Genomic DNA, 22,531 nt, shown 5'->3' on the forward strand with positions numbered 1-22,531 from the left:
TTCCCACAGTAGGGTGGATCCAGGCCTTAAAGTACAGTGAGCTAAGCTCTGCATGTATTTTATACCCTTCCTTCAATGCAAAGACCACAGGGAGTGGTTTTAAGTAGTCGTCATTTAACTCACACGTGGTTTCCACCAAGGTCTCACACTGCTACCGCGACTGCATTGTTTCTGCTATCAATGAACAGTTTTCCAGTCTAAGTGGAATTTGCTGTGATCAGATTTCCATTGGAGTACTGGGCATTTGCAGTGCTTATATGCTTCTGCCAGCTGTTGCTTTGTGGGTGAGGAGATGGCATTTTTAGCTGAGTTGGGCACTTTTAGCATTTGCTTGAATGTGCAGAGTGATTTTTTTTTTCGATTTTTTTAACAAAAACAATTATGCATAAAATCAAGTTTGTTGGCTTTCATTGTCTCTGACTCATTCTCAAGTGAATCACACTGTGCTTCATGATCGTACGCTGTAAGGAACTGTTAAATCTAATGTGGTTTGAAAGTCCTTGCAAGAGTGTTCCCATTGCCATTATAATCTCTTCCTTTGAGAAGTAAAATAAGTGTCACCAACATTAAGTTTCTAAACTAATATAACTGTAGTTACTGTGTAATTAAGCTCACGAACAAAACAAGAAAACCCAGCATACCAAATTTTTTTTTTTTTATTTTTGGTTTTACTGGAAAGAGCATTCTAAGCACAGAGGAACTGAGTGGCTTTCACTGTTTGCACAAGGGACCACCACCGTGTGCTGAGACAATAAAAATTTTCCTGGAATTACTAAATCTGAGATCACAGAAAAAAAAACTGCTCGGGAAACAGAATTTTCAATTTCACGAAGACGTGTTTTTTTTAGCGTACCAGGATGTTGTTTAATAACTCTGGAAATACTCATAGCAGTGCAAAACTAAATCAGATCTGCACATCTTGGCTGCAGGTTTGTTTTACTCTAAGGCTGTAATACCAGTGCCTGCCTTATATTACATGGTATTTCAAAATTTCCATAGAACTTGGCAAAGAGTACCAGTTGCATCCATCTACAAAGAGTAGTGCTTGTTACCATAATTTTAAATAAAAAATTGAAAGAAGTGTTCACTGGCTTTCTTTTAGTGCTCCGATTTGTTTTACTCTAAGAAATTTGTCATTTTCACAGTTATGCTGTTGCTCTGGAGGCTTGTATGAAAATGTCACTGCCTATTGGCATGATTTTACAAGTTTATTTCCTTCTTTCTTGATTGAGAGAGTAGCCAGATCAGTGGAATTTGTGGGTGTAATGAAGAAGGAGTGGGCCATTGCATTCTATGGGCTTTTATCTTACAATCTGTGGTTCAATGTGAATCTAATGCTGGGGTTGGAAAGATGAAGCGTGGGCTGAAAGCCAGGAGTTGGCTGTTCATAATGCACTTTCAATCCTGGAAAGCTGATTGGGCTGACCAACTCAGTTGTATATTTGAAGAGACACTAAGAACCTGCTCCTCTGACAACAAACCAGCTTGATCATGGAGCTAAGTATTTCAGGATGAGAATGTATCTGTGTGTGTGTCTCTGGGAGGATGCAGATGGGGCAGGGCTTCAGTAGCCCTCCAGGCCAAGTAGCTGATGCTGCCTAACTTCCCTGTGAGAACTGGAGAAATTTCTCCCAGGAGTGACTTAGAAATAAAAAAGATCTTCTATCTAAAACAGCCCTTTGGCTGGAGCAAACCGCGGTAAAGCAATGTCTGTTATTGCCAATAACTGGAAAGTAAAATAATGTCTGATGCTTTTGGAGAGGTCTTTGGTCACCTTTCTGATCACACTGAAACAATTTCTTCATTTTGTTGTTCAAATAAAGCAGCTGTAGAATAGTGCTTGGACAGGGAATGCTCCTTCGCTCATTACCCTTGCCATTTAACAGTCAAGGGCAAGGCTGCCTTGTTCTTCTGCAAGAAGGACCCACAGGTACCAATGAGACTTAGGAAACAGGTGTGCCCTTACCTGAAAGTCTCACACAGCCAGGGAGATGGTACCACCATCTCATGAATGTCATGGGACTGACTCCTGGTTACACGTTCGGTTGTGAGCTTATGCTTCTCCATCTGTTTACACCAGAGCAGTAAAATAAAAAACTTTTAAAAAAATAAAAAACTTCTTTATTCAAAGATCTGTTTGAAGTATTTGCACGCTTATGGTACTGGTGCATTACTGAGATCATCCTTTTATTTCCTGTAGTATTTGAAATGCAGTCTCCAAAGGAAAAGCGAAGAGTGTCCCTGCCCTAAGAAACGTACAGTCTGAGTGTATTACAGCGATAGGGCCACCAGTTGTCACATTTTAGCCTGTCTTTCCCCTCACTTTTCAGAAGTAATCCATTGCTTTGCCTTCTTTTGGCAGTTACAGGAATGTGACCAAAAGTAGAAATACAGGAAAAAGACAGCAATACAATAGGAAAATACATATAGGCAAGGCTGGTATGAATCTTCCTGGCATGGACTTACTGTGAAGCCTTGTGACAAATCAGTGTCCCTCGTCAGAATTTGGCAGACAGGTCTAGGTGGCAAGGATAAAGCACTGTAACTCTGTCGCTTGCTGGGACTGGTTTCACGAACTGATTTCTGAAGTGAGAAGTTTGCCTTGAGGAAAGGGAGGTAGGCAGGAAAGGAGTGTCAGCATCTTCTTTAACCAAAAAGTCAGTGAAGCCCTCTGCTGACACAGACTTTGGCTAATGTTCAGGTCAAATAAGAGTAGAGGTAATTGCCCCAACCCTTTTTTCCCAAAAGAGCATGGGGTGGTTGATCATTAACACAGTAAAGCTGATCGAGCAACCCACCACAGCTATTTTTCCCTGTACAATCCTTGTACTTGTGGTGGACTAACAGGAAGATGGTTGGGGATCTGAAGAAAAAGCTGCTCATTGTTCTCGCTGTCCTCTTGCTGCTCAGCTCAGCACAAGCAGGTAAGAAAAACATGAGTGCCTGACAAGGGATTGAAGATTTTACATAGAAGGATCTGAATTCAATTCTCCCTAAACAAGCTGTGTGTCAAGAGGTCCTTGCTATAATCTAGTTAGGTACCAGGAGAGAGGGTAGTGCAAGAATGCTCTTTTCTACTCCCATGCATTGATTCAATCAGTCTCAGTGATTTCATTCTACTAACCTGATTCAAAAGAATGATCTGGGTTTACTCTGAAGTGTAAGGAAGCGGAAAAGAGACCACTTGACCTCTGGCACCGACATCTCCTGCTTTGAAAGCTTAGCAAGTGTAATCTGCAGTAGCTGAGAGAAAATAAACAGACGCCACACTTCCATTTCTTTCTTTAATTGTACTGTCAATGAAACTGCTTTTGTGATCATCGCTGCAGTCCCACATTACCTGCAGCTTCACAGCAGTGCACCTCCTGCCTTACCCTTGCTCATGATCCCCCTCATCTTATGCCCTTTCCGACATGCACCGCGCTTGCACTGAACCTGCCCTTGCTAGTTAAGCTGGCTCATGAGCTGTGTTTTTTTCCGAATTGATCTCAGAGAACGGCTCTCTCTCTCTTGCCTTAAGTATACAGGAAGACCAAAATAAACAACAGTAAGGGATAGTCACGTCCCACAAGCGGGAATCTGAATGTTGAATCTTACTCCTTTGTGCTGGCCCTTAGGCCATATTCTGCCTAGCTAGTGTAAAGTATCTTCTATGGGAACAGCCAGCAGTTCGGAAGCTGGTTATTTGATTTTATTTATTTATTTATGTATTTTGTTTTATGTGCAGATTCAAGGCTGTTTCGCTTCCTCCAGTCCAGAAAAGGGAAGGTGCATGCATTGTCATTGCAGCAGGATGCAACTATGCCAGTTCACAAAGCAATACTTTTTAGGTCAGAAGGGATCGTCTAATCAATTATTTGGCTTCCTGCTTATTGCAGGTCAATAAATTTCACCCCGTTAGTCCTTCAGTAAATCCAACATCTTACCTTCAACAAGCCTTCCAAAATGGCAGTCAGTTCTCTGAAATGACAAACGATGGAGAATCCATCTCTTCTGTGGGTGACCTAGCTATACATACTGCTAGCCGTACATACTGCTAAACTTTTATGCTTGCTTTCTAGCCTAAATTTGCTCAGTTTTTTACTAGCTACAGGTTTGAGATTTTTCTTTTTTTTGCTGTCTAGATCAAAGTGCTTTCCAGTAGCTGCCTTTTCCTTCCCATAAAGCATTTTCATCCAGTAAATGAATCACAGGAAATCATCACTGACACATTTTGTCATCAGCATTCTCATATTTATTTCTGGATTTTTGATACAATTGTCTGTTAGACTTGTACCTTCTACTAAGCCTACCAGAATTTGAATAGAAATATCGCCATTCAGTGACTACCTGTTGGCAATCATTTTTTAAAGATTTAATAGCCACCTTATAAATGTATTTAGTAGCTGGCATGTGTGGCTGATTTGGAAAAAAAGAAAAACAGAATGTCATCCATGTAAATCAACTCTCAGATGTCAAAGCTACCATGATATCCACAGTTATCTTCCCCAGCCAGTGCTGGAATTCCATCAAAGGACAGAAACAATTTTATCAGACAGATGAAGTTTCCAGAATAGGCTGATTTTAATTTATGTTCTATCCTTTTCATCTTTATCAATAGAAGAAGGATTTCTACCTTCATTTTCCCAATGAATTAGAATGAGCTTTTTTTTTCCATTGCACAGATGCAGACTAAATATGCTATTCACTCCCTGTTGTTGCAGGGAATACAGACAGATGCTCCAGGCATCACTGCACTGACTTCCAGACAGCAAATTTCCTACGGGGCAGTAAACTTAAGGTCCGGTTTCTTCTGTTCACCTCCTCAAACCCCAGCTGTGGGGAGCTGATTTTAGCTGATGATGGCATCAAGAACTGCAGCTTCAACAGCAGCCTGGAAACCAAGATCATAATCCATGGCTTCAGGTGAGAGACAGAGGAGCACTGTGGCTGAGATTTTACTGATAAATTAAACACTGCTGGGGCATTACCAAGCACTGAGTGGAGCTGGCACAGAAACCTCCTGCTTGTGTGACCTTCTTAGTCTCTCCAGCAGAGTGGCTGCATGCAAAACACCTAGGAACAGAGTCTGGAGTGCTCAGACCCAAACTGGACCTGGAAATTGCCTGGGAGACTGCTGGTGGGCCAGGGCCAGAGGCATGGCAAATGCTGATGACAATTCTCATTACAACACAATTTGAAGTCCTTTAGTTTGTGACCTGCTGCCTATTTTGTGTGTGTTTCACATTTTTGGGAGCCTGAAAAAACATTAGGAAATCAGAATCTATCTTTCTTTCTTTCTTCCTCTCTCTCACTCTCTCCTCCTTTACATCTTTCCTTTTCTTTCCTTCTTCCAATCTTTTTATTTAAGAAATCTTTTCTTCAAGATTCTTGTCCTTTAAATTGTCTTCTTGGACCTCATGTCCTGACTTATCAACAGTCATTTAGGAGCCCTGCCAGACACATTATACTTGAAACTGTAGGGATTTGAGCTAAGTTTTTTCAAGCTGTCAACATTCTGCAAGCTTATTTTACTGTGCCATTTTTCAGCCAGGTGTGACCATGTAACATTATTTGTTTTGATGTGCAAAAGCCTGAATAGAAAATGCATAGAAGACGAGGATGAAACCACAGAAGATATTGCAGGGTCTTGTCAGAAAACCAGCTGTTGCCCTCATGTGACATAGCACACCCCTCACCAGGTGGTATTAGGGGAAGTGAGTAGATCATAACCTCCTCAGTTTTCCTTGAATTTGGCGGTGTATATATATTATTTTAATTGCCTACAGATGAGGAAATGTAGCAGTGAAAGACTAGGTGATTTGGCAAAGGACTTCCTGCCAGTTGGTAGCAGAGAAGGATTCAGGTGTTCCTGGTCAGCTCACTTACTCCAGCGGGTAAGCGGTGGGCTCTGTGGTGGCTAACTGAAGTACCACAGCAAGACTGAGATCTCCGCCTGAACCCTGCAAATGTTATCTCATTCATTAAAATATCTGGTTCCTTTCTGAATCAGCCCATTATGGAAAGTGTTATTACACCACCGCAAAGGAACGCCAGGTGTGGGTGTCTGGCACCAGAAAAAACTTTCAGCAACTGTCTGGCAGCCTCCTCTGAGACATGTGGAGCTCTAGCACCAGCGAACAACATATTGGCACATGTCCTACTTTGGAAGACACCTAACATAACTTGTTTCTGATGACTCCACAGGGCTTTGGGTACCAAACCTTCCTGGATTGAAGGGCTTGTCCGTGCCATACTGCACGCAAGTCAGGTGAACGTGATTGCAGTAGACTGGGTTTATGGGTCTACAGGAGCCTATCCCTCGGCAGTGGAAAATGTCACAAAGCTGGCCCTCTGCATCTCACAATTCATCAGCAAGCTCCTGGTAAGCTACTGTGCATTTCCAGTGGGGAGGAAGCATGAGCCAGAGAACATCATTCATGCAAACAATCCAGAGAACTGCTCCCAACTTTCTGTCTCCAGGAGCTGGACAAGCGAGCTCTTTATTCCAGAGTGAGCGCTGTGCAGCACTAAAGAGATTTATTTTTTCCTTCTGTCTCAGTCCAGGCTTGAGCATGTCACTGTTTCTCTTCTTTCTCTTGAGTTTTTAAATTTTCTGGAAAACCATCCCAGCTGTCAGCTGCCTCTCCAGCTCAGGACAAACCTGAAGGATGCCTTGGGTTTTCTCAGGTCCATGCTTCACTGAACAGTCTTCTTCTGCCCAGAAATTTTGTTCAGGGAGCTGGAGGGGGTGGGATTTGAGGCTATTTTATATTTGCTTTGGGCTTCAGACATACTTTCCAGTAGCTGGAAATCCCCAGATATATCCCTGTTCAGTTGTGCACAGCGCAGATGAACAACACTTAGGCGACGAGGGTGGTACATCTTTGTGTTAACCACATATGCGTAGTCTCTCCGTGTAACATTTGCACTGCAGACCCAGGCTGCACAGCATGGCAGTTCCTGGGTATGCACCTCCTTGTACAGTCACACATTTCTACCCAGAAATACAGCAACCCTTGGAGCTGCTGTGTCATTAGAAGGATGGGGATAGGGGCTGGGGTAGAGGAGGAGAGGACTGTCACCCCTCATTACTGATTAGGTCACACAGTGAATAAATGACTGAGCTGGACAGCATCCCCACCACATATTCTATGTGTGTGCTGAGCTCTAGTCCAGCTACTTAAGGACTTTTTCTGTCCAGCCTCTCCTGCAACACTACACTACAGAAAACTATATTCTCTTCTCATAAGCCTCAATACTGCTCCAGGATATGGCCTTATATATTTCAAAGTCAGGATTTTTCATCTTGCTCCCATGCTTTTGTGTACCATGTGTTCTCCCGTTGTATGGTACTGCATCACGCAGACCAGACTGCAGGCAGCTGAATTCCTGTGGATGGGGTCATCTCACATCAGGTCTAAGTGGCTGTGTTTTACCTGGCAGTTCAGCCCATGGATAAATCCTTAATCTCTGAAAATACAATCTTAAAATACTATTCAGGATATTGGTACAATGGTGGTATAATGGTACAATGGTTTCTCTGCATTACTAAGAAAGAGGTTATTTGCATATTGAACATGGGTTACTCAGCTGAGAGAGAAATTCATTCTGAAGCAAGCTGTGGAAAGAGAAACTACAGGCTACGTAGTTACGAACAGGAGCATCTGACCAACCTGGTTTGGGTTGGGTTTGCATCCATGGACCTGAAGAAAGACTTTGAAAAATAGAAAGGGCAATACCCATCATTCTCACATCTATTTGGTTCTCCACCATACACCTTAAAAGCAATCCTCTATTAGAAGAGTTACAGAGCTGCTGTGTGGGCTGGGACAGGAAATTTCACCTTTCTGCTACAGAAACATTAATTTGTATTATCATCAATCTGCAGGCCTTGGGAGTTTCAGGGACATCCATCCACATCATTGGGGTAAGCCTCGGTGCACATGTCGGGGGCCTGGTGGGGCACTTCCATGGCGGTCAGCTGGGACGGATAACAGGTATCATAAAACTGAGTCTTGGGTCCTCATCTGCTCTTCAAGGGAGGGAATGAAAGAGCAAGCAAGGGGAGTCATCCATAGTGTCTTTTAATTGCATAAGGGCTCATTAGATCCCTTAGGGGCTTCTTCCTAGCTTCAGAAGAGCCTAATGCCTTTCAAGCCATCAGTCCCCTCCACATTGCCAAAAGAATGCATGTATTTGCAAAAGGGTCCTTCCGCCTCTGCTTCACTCTTCAAGTTGGTGCCAGCTTAAAACGATATGAGGCCTCATGACTAATGAAAACCCACAACACCCACATGCTTTGCTTCCACTTTATAGCATGTATACCTCTGTGGTTCTTAAAATTAAAGCCCACAATGCATGTCATTGTGGGGGAAGCAACAAGAGTGAGCTGCTCTGCAGGAAAATGTGAGCTGAGAGCCAAGGGGACAGCAAGGTAGGCAGGGGCAGTGGCCTCGCTGACAAGGGACACAGTCCTACCGTATCTGAGCAAGAAGAGCAGAGCAGGTCTAGTGACAGGAACCAGGGTTGTCCACAGTCCAGTGATCACCAGGCAAGTCTGAAGTGATGAGACAAGCCCAAAGTCAAGCCGGGAAGTCAAGTCAGCAAGATGAAAGCAGGACCAGCAAGACAAAGGGCTGGGCATGGCATCCCTACAACACAGCTCAGGCAAGAGCCTGAGCCAAAGCCAGGAGGCCCCAGATGAGGCTTGTTGTTCTCTCCCATAAGTCAGCTGTTTTCACAGCAGACTCCTCTAAGGCCACCCAGTTGTACCAAATGAGAGCTGATTTTAAAGACAGAGAGCCAGACTCCTGGGTGTGAGGAAGAAGTTGCAGGAGGGGAATTAGAGAAAGATGGTTAGAGGCTGATCATGGCATTTAGAGCTTTTTTGGTTCACTCAGGGCCTTGTCAGCCTTTAGGTATGGAGCATGGATAGAGGTACAGAATGATTTGGGTAAGAAGGGACTTTGGAAGGTCTGTAGTCCACCCTCCCCACACTCAAAGCAGGGCTGCCTTCTAAGGCAGATAAGGTTGTCGAAGGTCTAGGAATCGAAGGTTGTCGAAGGTTGTCAAGTGCTAGGAATCCACATGGATGGAGATTCATTTTGATAGGATGGAAAATGTCACCAAGAAGGAACAGACATAAAGACTCCAGTAGTGTGACCACAGCTCCCAGTCTGCCTCAGCCCCTGCTGCTCTGTCTCACAGAGGTATCCTCAGGGAGGGTCTCACTGCACACTCAGCAGGGCAGTCCAGAGAAATGTTGGCTGACCCTTCACATGTCACAGCTACCCACGCTGCATGAAATACAGGCATTTCTTAACAGGAGCTGAGTTTCATGCCAGGTCCTTTTTTAAGGTGTGAATCAAAGTTTACATTAGGAGGGACCTGGAGTAATCACTCTCCTGCACCAGGATTTTATGATCAGCAACATCTTCAGGTAAGCAGGAGCAGACACTTTCCCAGGAAACCACGGTAATTAACTTCAGAGTCAGAGACTCTTCCCCTTTATGATGTCTACATGTAATAAAAGCTCTGTAGGTTTATTTATTCCATCATTTTTTAACTCTGCTAGAAGGCAAACCTTTTTCTATGCTCCTGATTGTCCTATGATTTCACAGCACACTGAAGGTTCCAGTTCAGATTTAGGAGCCTGAAGACAGGTGGAATTAGACTCAAGATATGTCTGACCTCACCTCCTGCCTCCTCACACATGCATACACACACAGAAGAATGTGATCCCAGAGTCATAATTTGCTGAAGTGTTTTCAGTCACCTAAACAGAGCTGTGGAGCAAAACCAGAGTGAGACTTGGAGATCAAAGAACAGACTTTATTTTTGTGAATTGAGTTTTTTTTAACCCGTGCCTGTTCCTGTGGACATCTCCCTGTGCAGGAAAGCAAATAGTGCAAATGGTACAGGAACTGGAATGAACAGACCATATCCAAAATTGCTGAAGAGCAATTTGTTTCAATACTTGCAGAGGGAAATGAAAAAGTCTGAAGGAATTCAATTGCATACAGTATAGCTTCAGTGAATAATTTTCTTATCTGCTGAGGATGTGCATCTCAATGGAGTTTATGCAGCTTATGCATGGAGGAGGTAGGCAGAGAGAACAGAGAATAGAAATGCACTTGCCTCAAAGATGTGCTAGAATTGACTGCTGCTCATATGAGGTGTCTCTCCTGCCTCAGAAAGAACTTTAAGCTATACCAGATAACACTTTTCAGTATCTCTTAAAGCCTATAACTAAAACTTGGTCCATAGAAGTGGGTGGGGAACCTCTCAGATTTTTGTACATGTCCAGATTAAAGAACACAGAAGAAAAAATTTAAAAGTAAATTCTTCTGACCACTTGTCCCATTATTAGCTTTTATTTATAGAAAGAATAGGAAATAATTTTTTTTCCTTCTTTCCCTTTTCCTCCTTCCCTCTCCCCTCACAAATGCAGACACATCAGTTTGTATATCCTTGACATTGCCTTCTCCATAGAGAATTAAAGGGACTGAGTCCGAGGCAGTGAAACTGGCCAGCCCTGAGGCGAAGTGGCATGTGGAGCAGAGCGACTTCTCAAACTACTGTTGCCTGGGGAGCAAAAAAAATCTTGTGAGATTACTTTTCTATGAAAAGTGAACAGGATAAACCTCAGCCAGAACAAAAAAATTGTCTTTAACCTGTTCCTTGGTATTGCCAAGAATAATATTCTGTATTCCTTTGACTCCCCAGAAGTTGCTCTAGGAGCAAGTTTTAGGCAAAAATGTAGATGGCTGCTTAAGGACTCAATTTTATTTGTGGGGAGAGGGCTCAGAAGCCACTTTGTTTTAAGGATGTTTGATAGTATCAAACCTTTGTAATGCTTGGATTTGTTAATGCCTGGGATGCTGAATTCATCAGCTAACTGATGATATTCTGTGACATTTCTCAGGCTGTAGTGCTAATACAGGTGACAGTACAACTAGGGAAGGTGTGGAGTTTGATTCTCTTTCACTCAAAATACAAAAGACACTGCACCCACTCTGTCAAAGCTATTTGAAGCTCAAGCATGGCTTTACAACCTAGAAACTTGAGGTACAAAACTGCTAAAGGGGAGTGGAACGGCGGAGGACAGGTAAGGGAGCTGTAGTGGAAGTCAGTGGGGGCAGAAACCATTCTGGAGCATAATCAGTGCAACCTGGGAATAATGTATCACTTCTGCCTAGCAACGTTTTTAAAGTTCTGGGTAAAATAACTGGTCCAGAAATAAGAAAGAGAGGGGCTGAAGAGCACTTGTTGTTGAGGCATTTGATTTTGTTACAGGCCTGGATCCCGCAGGCCCTAAGTACACCAGAGCCAGCCCCGAGGAACGCCTGGACCCCAGCGATGCCCTCTTTGTGGAAGCCATTCACACTGATGCTGACAGTAAGCTAGCTTCCATCTTCTTCGGCCTGTGCCTCTGTTCCTCCTGCCGTCGTTATTGCTAAGGAGTGTGTAGGTCATGGTGCCTTTTATGCCAGATAACCATGAGTTCAGGTTCAGTCTGAGGATGTTTCTTGATTAGATAGACTTTAATGATAAATTTATTGGCAGGTATCCATATCCCAGAGCACTTCACAGCAACAGACAGGTGGAGATTAGACAGAGGGCAATCTTCTAGCAAATATTGCTTCCTTAACCCTGCTACAGCAGAGTGAGCTTATGCAGAATCAGCTCGGCGTGGCTTTTACCACCTGGAAGGAATTTACATGTCTGGTCTTATTTGGCTTTTTCCCACCTGAGGCAAGAAGTGTGCCAGTGGAAAGCAACAGAGTAAAACCAACACCTGGTACAACAACAGAGTAACTTTTCTAAAGTGCTTAGGGTCTACGTAGGCAGAACATGTGCTAAAGAATAACATGATGCCTTTGAGTCACACCTCTGGCCTGGAGATCACAAGAATCTCTACCAACACAACTCTCAGTCACGCATCATAATCCCCCATTAAGGTTGTAGTCAGTTTTGTTCTCCTTTATACAGAATCAAAAACCTGAGTCACAGAGGTGGTGGTTAAGCTGCAGTTCCCAGTCATTTTGATGGCAGAGCCCGCAACACTCTTCGCTCCGTGCAGCAAAACCTGCAGAATGCAGGCGTGTAGGAACGGGAAATCTGTCCTTGCTGTCTCCAGCACTGGAGCTGGGTCCAGCACTACTAATGGTCAACCAACTTGGGGCTTGTCAAATACCACGTAGGGTAAAGCCTATAGAAGAGCCAAGCATAACACTGAAGTGGTATTTCACCTCCTTTCAGATTTCGGGATCCGAATTCCTGTAGGCCACATCGATTATTTCGTCAATGGAGGCAAAGATCAGCCAGGATGCCCCCGATTCATCTCTGCAGGTGAGAACACTCTGAGGCCAAGAAAAGGGCTTTCATGACTATTTAGCAGCCTGTGAAAATGCTATTTGGCAACCAGCTCCTGCTACAGTCAGGGCAGACATCAAAGTGAGACAACATGTATTTGTAAAGACACATCGCGGCAGTGATTCATGCCTCGCATCTCCTCTCAGCAGTACAACAAGCCACTGAAATTAAAATCACATACAGGTCAAGTGTCTTGGCAGCACCGCTGTCAAGAGACGTGATTTTGGTGACACTTCTGGAAAACCCTAGCACCAGTAGAGCTTGTATCAACAAAGAAAACGTTTTTACTAGAAAGGTTCTTGGATACTACTAGCAAAAGCTTCTTTTTGTTTTCATGCTGCAAGCTGTGTCTATACTTAGACAGCTTGTACAATCACTGCCTTTTTCTTCCACAGAATAGGACTTTACACAGTAAGTAGTGTGGATAAATATTCAAGTATGTTCTGGATGAGCCAGCTGCATTGAGGGTCACGTTACAGGGGACACCTGTGGTACCTCACTTCCCACAGCTGGGGTCCCAGCGCAGGTGAGAGTCACTGCACTGTTGTACCCCCTTGCAGAGAGCTTGGGGCCTTCATCAACGGTACACTGATGCAGACAGGGCAGCCCTGTGGTCCCCCCTCTTCTAGAGGACTCTCTTAGTCTGGGAGATACACTTCTAACTTCCTGCGTAACTCCTCTTGCAGTGGGATCTGGGCTTGCAGTCACAGAGATGCTCTGCAAAATGTTATTAATGGGAAGGGGATTGCTGCAAAATCAATACGAGTGTTTCTTGACTCTCAGTTCCTTGGGAACATGCAAGAAGACTGACTCATGGCTGCTTTTCTCCGGGTGCATTTTTTCTTGCAGGCTATAAGTATCTGATCTGTGATCACATGAGGGCAGTACATCTCTATGTCAGTGCCTTGAAACATTCCTGTCCGATCGTGGCGTTCCCCTGTGCGAGTCATCAAGATTTTTTAAACGGTCGTTGCCTGGACTGTGCTGACCCTTTCCTGTTCTCCTGTCCCAGAATAGGTACAGTACCAGCATGAAACCTTTCTGGAGCAGATGACAATACATTCCTGATGCGTGTCAGTGCAGAGCACAGTATGCAGTTCAGATTTCTCTGAGAAGGATTTGCTTTGGATCTCCTTGGGGATAGCAAGAAGCTGTTCATTTTTCAGGCTTCTATAGAGATGCTTTAAAAGCTCATATATCACCCAAGGTAGAACATCAACATCTTCAACATTTCTGATCTTTAAACATTTCATAGGGTCCACAAAAGAGTTGAAAGACAGTCTCCAGAATCACCTGCCTAACAAATAGGCAATTAGCTCAAAAAGTGTCTTGTTTAGAGAAGCAGCTGGAAATTTTAGCCCAAGCCTGAAGTCCCATTCTTCTACAAACCACCACTCACTGTTGCCTTGTCACCTCCTTCTCATAAATTCCTGCCACGGCCACCCCAAAGGTGAACTCCCTGGACTGGGAGAAGGTATTAGTTGCCTCTTTTAGCCTTCTGAAACTGAGCTGTGGAATGAGGAGAGGAAGTGTCCTCTGGTGCTATTTACCGTCTGGTACCAGAGGAACATAAGGAGAGACCTCTTTTGGTACAGGTGCTCTCAGAGCAGCCACCCCTTCCCCATCTCACCAAGCCACATGGTCAGCTAGTCAGTGATGCCAGTGCCTCAAGTTATGGTAGTCTTCTCACTTGATACAGAAATCCAATTTCCCAGCACCTTGTGTTTGCATTGTCGTTTACACCTGGACTAAGTTTCCTGACTTGGAAGTCTTTAGTCCTGCTCATTTTGCACAGGTACGACTGATGACACAGTTTGTTAGCAGAAGAACGAAACAAAGCCACTGAGAGGTACTCTGATGATGATTACCTGAGGCAGCCAGAATAGGTTTTCTGAGGGGATGTTAACCTGTCAAACAGACACCACAAACCTGTGCTTCCTCTGATTTGCACTGCTGTAAAGAAAGGGTCTGTCCTCCAAGTCAGTAGAGTTGGGCAGGGTGAGTGGAGGTGAATCGGGACCAATTATATTTCTGTTCTGGGTCATTCATGGCTTTCTGCCTACACTGATTTTATTTCCTGCACTGACTTTATTTCCTCCCGCAGGCCTGCTGGAGCAGGCAGGTGTCAACATGAGAAAGCTGCCTGAGGAAGTGAAAGTTTATTTAATGACCACTCCCTCAGCCCCATTCTGTGGTAAGTAGCAAGGAGAAAAATGGAGTCAGAAGGGGGTTGACCAAATGAGGCAGATTCTCTGGTGAGGACAGGTAGTTACAACCCAGCATCCCCATCAGAATCAGCTGTTGTGGCCCAGATGGTCTGAGACACACAGCTGAAGAGCAATAACCCTGCACAACTCCCCCTTAAAGCCCTTTCCAATGGGTTTATTAGTGTGGGCACAACCCTGGATTAAGACAGCCACATGGCTTCAGGACTGAAGTAAAGGGTAGTGAAAATGCCTATCTGTTTATGTTGGACTACGCTGACCTGCCTACTGTGCCTCTCATACCACAGAGATGAGTTTCTTTCTTAAGTCTGTTTAATCTTCTTTCTGCTGGTGGGGGCAGGGAAGGAGTGCTAAAGGCCTTCTTTTGGCAGAGGTAGGTCCAACTGATAGCACCCGCCTTCACTCCCACATACTTTGCCTCTTGCTCAGTCCATCACAGCCTGGTTGAGTTCCACTTGCAGAAGAAAAGAAATATAGCCACCAGCATTGAGATCACTTTCTTCAGCAACAGCAGCAAGGACACAACGAAGATCACCATGTGAGTGACAGAGCATGCTTTTGGCCTGTTTTATCCCAGCTCTGCGTGTAAGGGTGTTTATACTAGTCCAGGAAAGGCCCAAGGATAGTGTATCTCCCTGGGTGCAGTCACTGTGTGATGAACTACAACCTTTCTTCTTGAGTCTCTCCACATTTGCCTTAAATGCTCTCAAGAATCAGGCACGTGCTACCATTACTTGGTAACCCTGGCTAGGTCCACCTCTTCCCTGAGCGCACAAAGCAGTAGGTACACTCCAGAATCCCCAAATTTGCATACGTTAGTGTTGCTATGCTGGTTCATTTTCTATACGGTACCCTTGCCTGGTGCCACTTCAAACTGCAATCACTGTCAGATAGTTACCAGCTCTAATCTGCCAGACAGAGATGGCTACAGCAAGACCCCATCCACTAGAGGACCCAGACTGATGGGCTTGGTGACTTAGACATTTCTCTTCATGCTCACTAGGACAGCAGTTGCAAAGAGGAGACAAGTGCAGCTCTGCACAGTCAGAAATGCGTTCAGTAGCTTGTTACCTCTGCAGTAACTCAGCAAAGCACCCAAGAAAAAAAAAGTCCAGGGGGCAGGGGACCAAGACCACATGTGTAAACAGACAGATCTCTCTTGAAAGCACCACGCTTCTCCAAACCATATCTGAATTCAAGGACCAGTCTCGGACTCCTGTTCCACAGCCCTTGCCACAGTTCCCCTGACGAAGTCTTCCTACACCTTTCTGCCCACTGCTGTGGGCTGGGAACTGCGTTGTAGACGTGCAGCTAGTACCTGCTGCTGGCTGCCTCAGGAAGCAGGAAAACAGTCTGCTAAAGAGCTCCAGCCAGCTCTCCTAGCATCAGAGGGGTTCCAGCACTGGCTCCCACACAGTCCTTTCTGCTAAGCCTAAACACTGTGACCTGAAGCTAATTGTGTTGCTGCTTCAGTCCTGGGCACCAGGAGGTAGGGGAATGTAGACGTGCAGCTAGTACCTGCTGCTGGCTGCCTCAGGAAGCAGGAAAACAGTCTGCTAAAGAGCTCCAGCCAGCTCTCCTAGCATCAGAGGGGTTCCAGCACTGGCTCCCACACAGTCCTTTCTGCTAAGCCTAAACACTGTGACCTGAAGCTAATTGTGTTGCTGCTTCAGTCCTGGGCACCAGGAGGTAGGGGTGAGAACCAGGGAAGGAGAAGCCACGCTTTAGGGTGCTCTCCAGCGTTACATAGCTGCTTGGTCACAGATTTCCAGCCAGGCACTGCAGTTTGGAGTTTGTACTCCAGCCTGGTGGAGCTCAGTCAACCCCATCCTGGCTTGGAATCCAAATCGGCCTTTGCCAAAGACACAGGAGGGAGGAAATAGTAACACCCAGGTCAAGCCAGGACCCTCGATCTGCTCGGAAACACATGCAGCACTTCCTTTTGCAGTTGTCGGACACAGGGTTGGATTGGTGTCCAGCAAAGGCATGTGAGCACTGGAGGGAAGGACTGCCTGGGGACGTGAGACAGGTAGGCAAGGCCGGGGCTTTGCTCTACCCTCAAGTTTTAATGAGACAGTGGAGTTATAGCAGGGTAACCAGTCCAGAGATATCCTTACCCTGAGAGAACAGCAGCTGTTTCTTTTAAGTGCCTTCCTAAGAAGCACAAGGCTAAACTGAAAAATTTGCTTACAGCAATAAGCCCACAGATTCGAGAGTGCAAAATTGAAGATCTCCCTTTTAATTCACGCTGTAGCAAAGAGCAAAGAAATGTTCCCTCTCTAGGCAAAGCTCAGCCCTCCAGTGCAGTCAAGCTCAGAGTGGCAAATGGACATCTAAACATAGATTCTCACATCACAGTTCAGACACTGATCAATCTTTGACTTATTTCAGGTGATCTGACATGCATGCCATCCTGCAGTTCCCCAGAAGTGCAAAGGGACTTGGGAGTGTTCAGCCAGTCTCATACCTTCAGCAAGTGACACTCACATGGTTGTGTCTTGCATCACATTGCCCTTCTCTTCTCCTCTCCTAAACAACAATTCCAATCTCACTCCTCAGGATGCCGTGACCTGACACATTGCTCAGAGTGCCCCAAGAGACATGTCCCCAAGCCCCATAGCTGCCATGGGGCTGACAGAGTAAGGAGCTTGTTACACAGCACACTTCCCAGCTGCATTGCCATTGCTTACACATCACATGATGTCATACCCCATATCCAAGAAAACATACTTCTGAAGCCAGCCAAGTGTCCTACATCCATCCAAAGGTTGTGTGAGGTTGGACCAAATGTCAGTCTCCGGAGTGACTTTCTTCAACCTGCTTAACCTTACTGTGTTCCTCTGTCCTAGGGCAGGGCTGGATTCTGCCCATGGACAATATGCAGTAGAGAGATGGCCTCTCCTCCGTTTTCCATTTGCTATCCATTATTCACCTTTATAACCACAATTTCGTGATGCTTCCTATTTTTGGCAGCTTCAAGCCAGACACAGTCAGACACGCAAAACCTCCAGCATCTGCCACTGCAGTCTAAGGGAAGGACTGGATGTACTGGTTTGGGTTGGCCACTCTGGGCTAGGAAGATACTGAGTGCAGCTGTCAGCCTGCTCCCAGGAGCTACTTTGGTTAGCAGAGTTGTAGGCTCTTCCTGACCCTTTTGTCACCTCTCCGCTTTCCCTACCATCACGTTTCTGATCAGGTAGTTGCCCAGGTGTTTCTGGAATTGCATTGAGTCAGCCACACACATATTCTTCATGAGCACAAGGAAAGCGATGATCTTCAGGCTCTCAGAGGTGCCAAGCAGATCAAGCATAAGAAGGGCCATTGGATGGACTCTACAAAAAGGAGGTGGCCCACCTACATAAAATCACTGGGCAGCGCTCCCCCGTAGCACACAACCGACCACACACAACACTGTTTACCAAATCTCTGGCATTTCTCAGTTCATGTTACCTGGGTAAGAGCATAGGGACAGACATCTCTATCCAAGCATCCCACCTTGAACATGGTCAAAAGCAAATACCTAGAGAAGAGTATAAAATAAGGCAGTGTAAGCATGTAGCAATACTTCCCCAAATAGTTTCCCAGCATCTGACTAAATTACATCTCAGAGACTTTCAGAGTCAAAGGTGAGATCTTTGTCCTTCTTGGCTTTTGTCTTCCACAAACTTGTCCAGTCCCCCTCCTGTGACTTGTACATTCATCTAAACTTTCTAGCATACACAACATCCTATAGCAAGGATTTTAACAGCTTAAAAGAAATGGTATTCTGTGCAGTGTGCAATCTTTTTGAGCCTGCCACCTCTTAACTTTCTTTGATGACCCCTAGTTCGTGTACTGCAAGAAATGGTGAACAGATCCCTGTCTGTGCCGTTCATGATTTCATAGATGTTGACCTTATCTACCACTTATCCCTCTGTAGCAAGCTCTGCAGTGTTTCAATCTATATGCCATAGCAAGAAGAGTTGGTGTAATTGTGTGATGGAAGAAAGGATATATATACAGAAATATTCCTGACTACAGAGATAAAATATGGAGAGACAGTCAGTAAGACTCTCATGCAATGCCCTGTTTTGACAGATGAGTCTTCTCACTCCATTTTATTATGTGAGGGCTTCACAGTAATATCCCAGGTCCCTCCAGTGTTTCAACCCATCTGCATATGGCCTGCATCTGCAGGTTAATTGAACGTTCTCCCTCACATCTCACCCTGCCTTGCAGACCTAAGCACCAGGAGATGGGCAAAAGGCTGCTGGCCCACAGAGTTCCCCTCTGCCAGATAAACAGCATGACACTGAAGTATCTACCCAAGAATCAGTTTTGGAGGAAGGATGAATCATCCATTGTTGGCAAGTTCTGTGCAGCCCCGCTGCCTCTCGAGAGCAAGTAAGTCACAGGAATATCTTACAGCCATCCACTGACCCTGTGGATACAGCCTGCGGTTTGAAACAATGCATTCTCTCTCCTGTTAGATAAACACGTAAAGAGGTCTCTCCCATCATCTCTGTGACCCTATGTAAATCATTTTCTACCTGTGAGAGAGAAAACTACCAAGGTAGCTTTCTAGGAGTTTTCTACAATTCTTCCTCCAGGATAAAAGTGTTGTACCATGGAAGGAAAATGGCTGTGACTCACATCACCTTGAAGATGCTTGTCACAAACCATGGCAAAAGCTTGTACTAACTAGAATTTATTCCTTTTGTCCTTGCTTGCTCTCTTCATCTTCCCCCTGTCTACAGTGGGCTCCCATCTGAAATGTGACAGACAAACATTTTTCAGGATGAAACAACAGAAGACAAGTAATATATTTCTGCTCCTTATACTGCACAGGCTTATAAAGCACTAAGGCTAAAGACAACCATTTTGGCATTTTCTACACCAAGCATTGTAGAATATATGCCTTCAGCCATAATTACCTTACCCAGAGTAGAAGCAGCCAAGTCCTTCTCATCCTGTGAGAGAGAATGGTCTTCTCCATAATACAATATTCTTGCCAGGAGTTTTGCAGATCCAAAGTTCTTGCAGGCAGGGTGAAATAGTTGGGTCTCTGCTGGCACATTAAACTGTCCACGTTGCTTCTGAGTTGACTTTTATGCTGGCTCCAGGCTGAAGCAAGCTAGTGGGTATTCCAAAGCAGGGAAAACCAGAAGCAGAAGGCAAAATGGCCTCACATTCAAATTCTGTTCTGATGGGCAGTAAGGCGACTCAAGGACAAGGCAGTAAAAATATATCCAGTAGGCCCAGATAGGGAAAAAAAGAGGCATTCCTATGTAAATACCAGGCACTCCCTTGAGCATAAGGACTATACCTTCCTAGCGTGCTTTGCAGAACAAAGCACTCCAAAGTTGGGATGGATGTGCAGATATGTGAGTTTTTACCATTTTTGAATGGGGCAGCACAGCACATTGTCTTAAAGGTGTGCTAACCTGCACCCCTGGCAGCACTGGACTAGGCTGCAATGGAGGTACAAAGCTGTAGAGTTGCATAGGTTCACAGCTACGCTTTTATCACTAAACTAGGAGCACTCAGAGCAGCAATGGTACTGCTAGGAGGGGGCAATGGAAAGGTGAAGGACACAACCCCATACACACCCCTCCAGACAGTTCATCCCAGCCAGGGCACAGCACCCTGTTCATCATAGCCTTGCAAAGCAGCACAAGGTCCATCAGCAGCTTGCTTGCCTCTGCTTTAGGATAGCAACCTCCACCCGCTGATGCTCAGCCTGACTTCCCTGTGCTCTTCCCACAGCAGGACAATGTCATGCCTGCCCTGGAACCTCACCCTCCCCGGCAATACAGACATCTCCTATGAGCCGCCTGCTGCCTGTGCCTAGCACTGCCTTCGGAGTAGGCAGGCATACCCAAACACGGAAAGGAGCCCTACACCTATTGCTGCTCTCTGCTCACAGATGATGCTTTCACCATAAAACGGGGCGGGGGGGGGAGGTATATACTTCCTGCATTAAGCACAGAATGTCAATGACAAAAAGAGTGCGGCAGATCGGTGAGTACAATGTTGACTGGTTACAGCAAGACCTCTCAGTTGAAAGACTGGATTGGGACTTTTGTCTCACAGGTTCTGTACCCAGCTCTGAAAGTGAGACAGGCAAGTCATCTAATCTCAAGGTTTGGATCTGTGTGAAAGGAGGAGATAATATCACTCTTCCTACAACAGGAGTATTGGGATGATTCATTTATATTTTATATTAAAGTGCACTGAGATCTTCATATTAAAGGTGAGAGGTATTCTTTTTTCCTCAGCAAGGGGAAACAGTGTGGTTCAGGTTTGGCACAAGAAGGAGTCGTTCTTTGCCAGCGCTCCAATGGGAAACTCACTAGTCCCATCGGTAAGATACTTTCAGAGTGAGACCCTATTGATCTCATGTTAGTGCTCCTGCTAAGTAATCAGAACGGATCTCCTTCCCTGACTGGCTTGGGGCAGCTCTTCTGGCTGTTGGCTTGTTCTCTCTGAAGCTCACATGAAGTGAAACAGACACAAGGAGCACAGCAGTGCTCTCACATCCAATTTTGCACTGATTTGACCAACTGCCCAGAATAGAAGGTAATAGGAGGAGGACAAAGCATCGTAGCTACAGGGCCACCTAACACAAATTAGTCCCAGGAACTCAGCACAGCCTTTCAGACCTGGAAAAGTACCTGAGGTCTGGAAAGAATTGGTGAAAGATTACAATATGAGACGTATGCACATAGAAACAGCCCTCACCCATCCACACCTTTTCCACCACCTTGATGCATATGCAAATTAAAGAGGAGACAAGTCTTTCATCAGTTCTACCCACAAATCACATCTTCTATAGACCATTTTCTCTGGTTCCCTGGACTGGCTTCACTGGGTGATAGAAAATTGCACCAGGAACACCATGGTCAGGAGAGAGGGACATGCTAAAGGTATTTCTGCCATGAAGAAGCCTCAGTCATTTGGCATGAGCTGTCACTACTGCTCCACAAGACAGTGTCACTGCAGAGTTAGCTGCTGCTTTCAGCTCACATCCGAGCTCTTGGGCCCTGCCATGTGCCTGTTTGGAAGGCCAGCTCACAAACACCATCTCCAGCATACACTCAGGAGGGGGTTAGAGCTGGGCTCTGACACCCTGACAGAGTTCCAGGTGCCGCGACTGAAGAGTTTCCAGGGAGCTTCTTTTTGAAGACTGGAATATGACCTCAGCAGGCACTGTGAAGGGCAGTGTGTAATTCAGCCCAGCCCCGTCCACTACTTCAGGCAGGTGCACAAAGCACCATGACAGATGGATGCAGTTTCATTCTGCATTTCGGTTCCTCTGCAGAAGGGACCCCAGCAGCTCTCGTGTTAATTTGCTGGAGACATGTCCTAGATATGAAGGGCAATGAAAAAAAGAATGTAGCAACAGAGCATGGTGACAACAGAGCAGGATGATGCCCGGGCCTGGGGCAGCCTCATTTTCCTCCCCTGGGCTGACAGCAAAGACCAGCAGTGCGAGGAGCTGCATACACCATGGATCCCACATACCCACCACTTCAGAGGCCTCTCCACCCTCTCAGCAAGAGTGCCGTATCCCAAGGGCGCAGATCTCGCCCAGCTGCGACTTGCAAGACACACCAAACTTTGCCCACACTGTGGTCTCCATGCCACAGTCCCCGTGTGAGCAGCGCAAGTCAGGCAGGGCTGCCTCCACCAGCCCAGGGCCGACACAAAGCCAGCCTCACACGAAGAACAGCCATGACCCCGCACCTCTGTGCCAAGAGGTTGGACTTGATGATCTTTGAGGTCTCTTCCAACCATAATGATTCTATGATTCTAAAAGGCACCGAAGAACGCCCTGCCCTGTGCATGCTGACAGAGGGACTGATGCTCCTACCCTCACCTCCCAGCTTGGTTGCAGCAGGCTCTGTGGGACACAGGATTCCTCCACCGGTACTGCCATCTCCAATTCCCTGACAGAGGAAATGGCTGGG

The 22,531-nt window shown here is 45.6% G+C and overlaps 1 protein-coding gene across 1 annotated transcript; it reads left to right on the top strand.

Annotated features, from left to right (window-relative positions):
• The first annotated feature begins 2,851 nt into the window (after positions 1-2,851).
• On the top strand, positions 2,852-20,412 carry PLA1A (phospholipase A1 member A). Its single transcript, XM_009707269.1, has 11 exons — positions 2,852-2,924; positions 4,704-4,905; positions 6,187-6,364; positions 7,871-7,979; positions 11,278-11,379; positions 12,244-12,333; positions 13,207-13,374; positions 14,462-14,551; positions 15,012-15,120; positions 18,801-18,965; positions 20,328-20,412. Exons 1-11 carry the CDS (start codon positions 2,852-2,854, stop codon positions 20,410-20,412), a joined length of 1,371 nt encoding a protein of 456 aa, XP_009705571.1.
• Positions 20,413-22,531: the final 2,119 nt, after the last annotated feature.

The sequence above is a fragment of the Cariama cristata genome, unplaced genomic scaffold (genome assembly GCF_000690535.1).
Source record: "Cariama cristata isolate BGI_N322 unplaced genomic scaffold, ASM69053v1 scaffold38059, whole genome shotgun sequence".
Lineage (NCBI taxonomy): Eukaryota > Metazoa > Chordata > Aves > Cariamiformes > Cariamidae > Cariama > Cariama cristata.

Excerpts from the sequence above, each read along its gene's own strand:
- PLA1A (XM_009707269.1), top strand. The coding sequence starts at position 2,852 with ATGGTTGGGGATCTGAAGAAAAAGCTGCTCATTGTTCTCGCTGTCCTC. Across the intron at positions 15,121-18,800 it reads GACACAACGAAGATCACCAT|ACCTAAGCACCAGGAGATGG; the intron begins GTGAGTGACAGA and ends CCTGCCTTGCAG. Across the intron at positions 18,966-20,327 it reads CCGCTGCCTCTCGAGAGCAA|CAGGACAATGTCATGCCTGC; the intron begins GTAAGTCACAGG and ends CTCTTCCCACAG.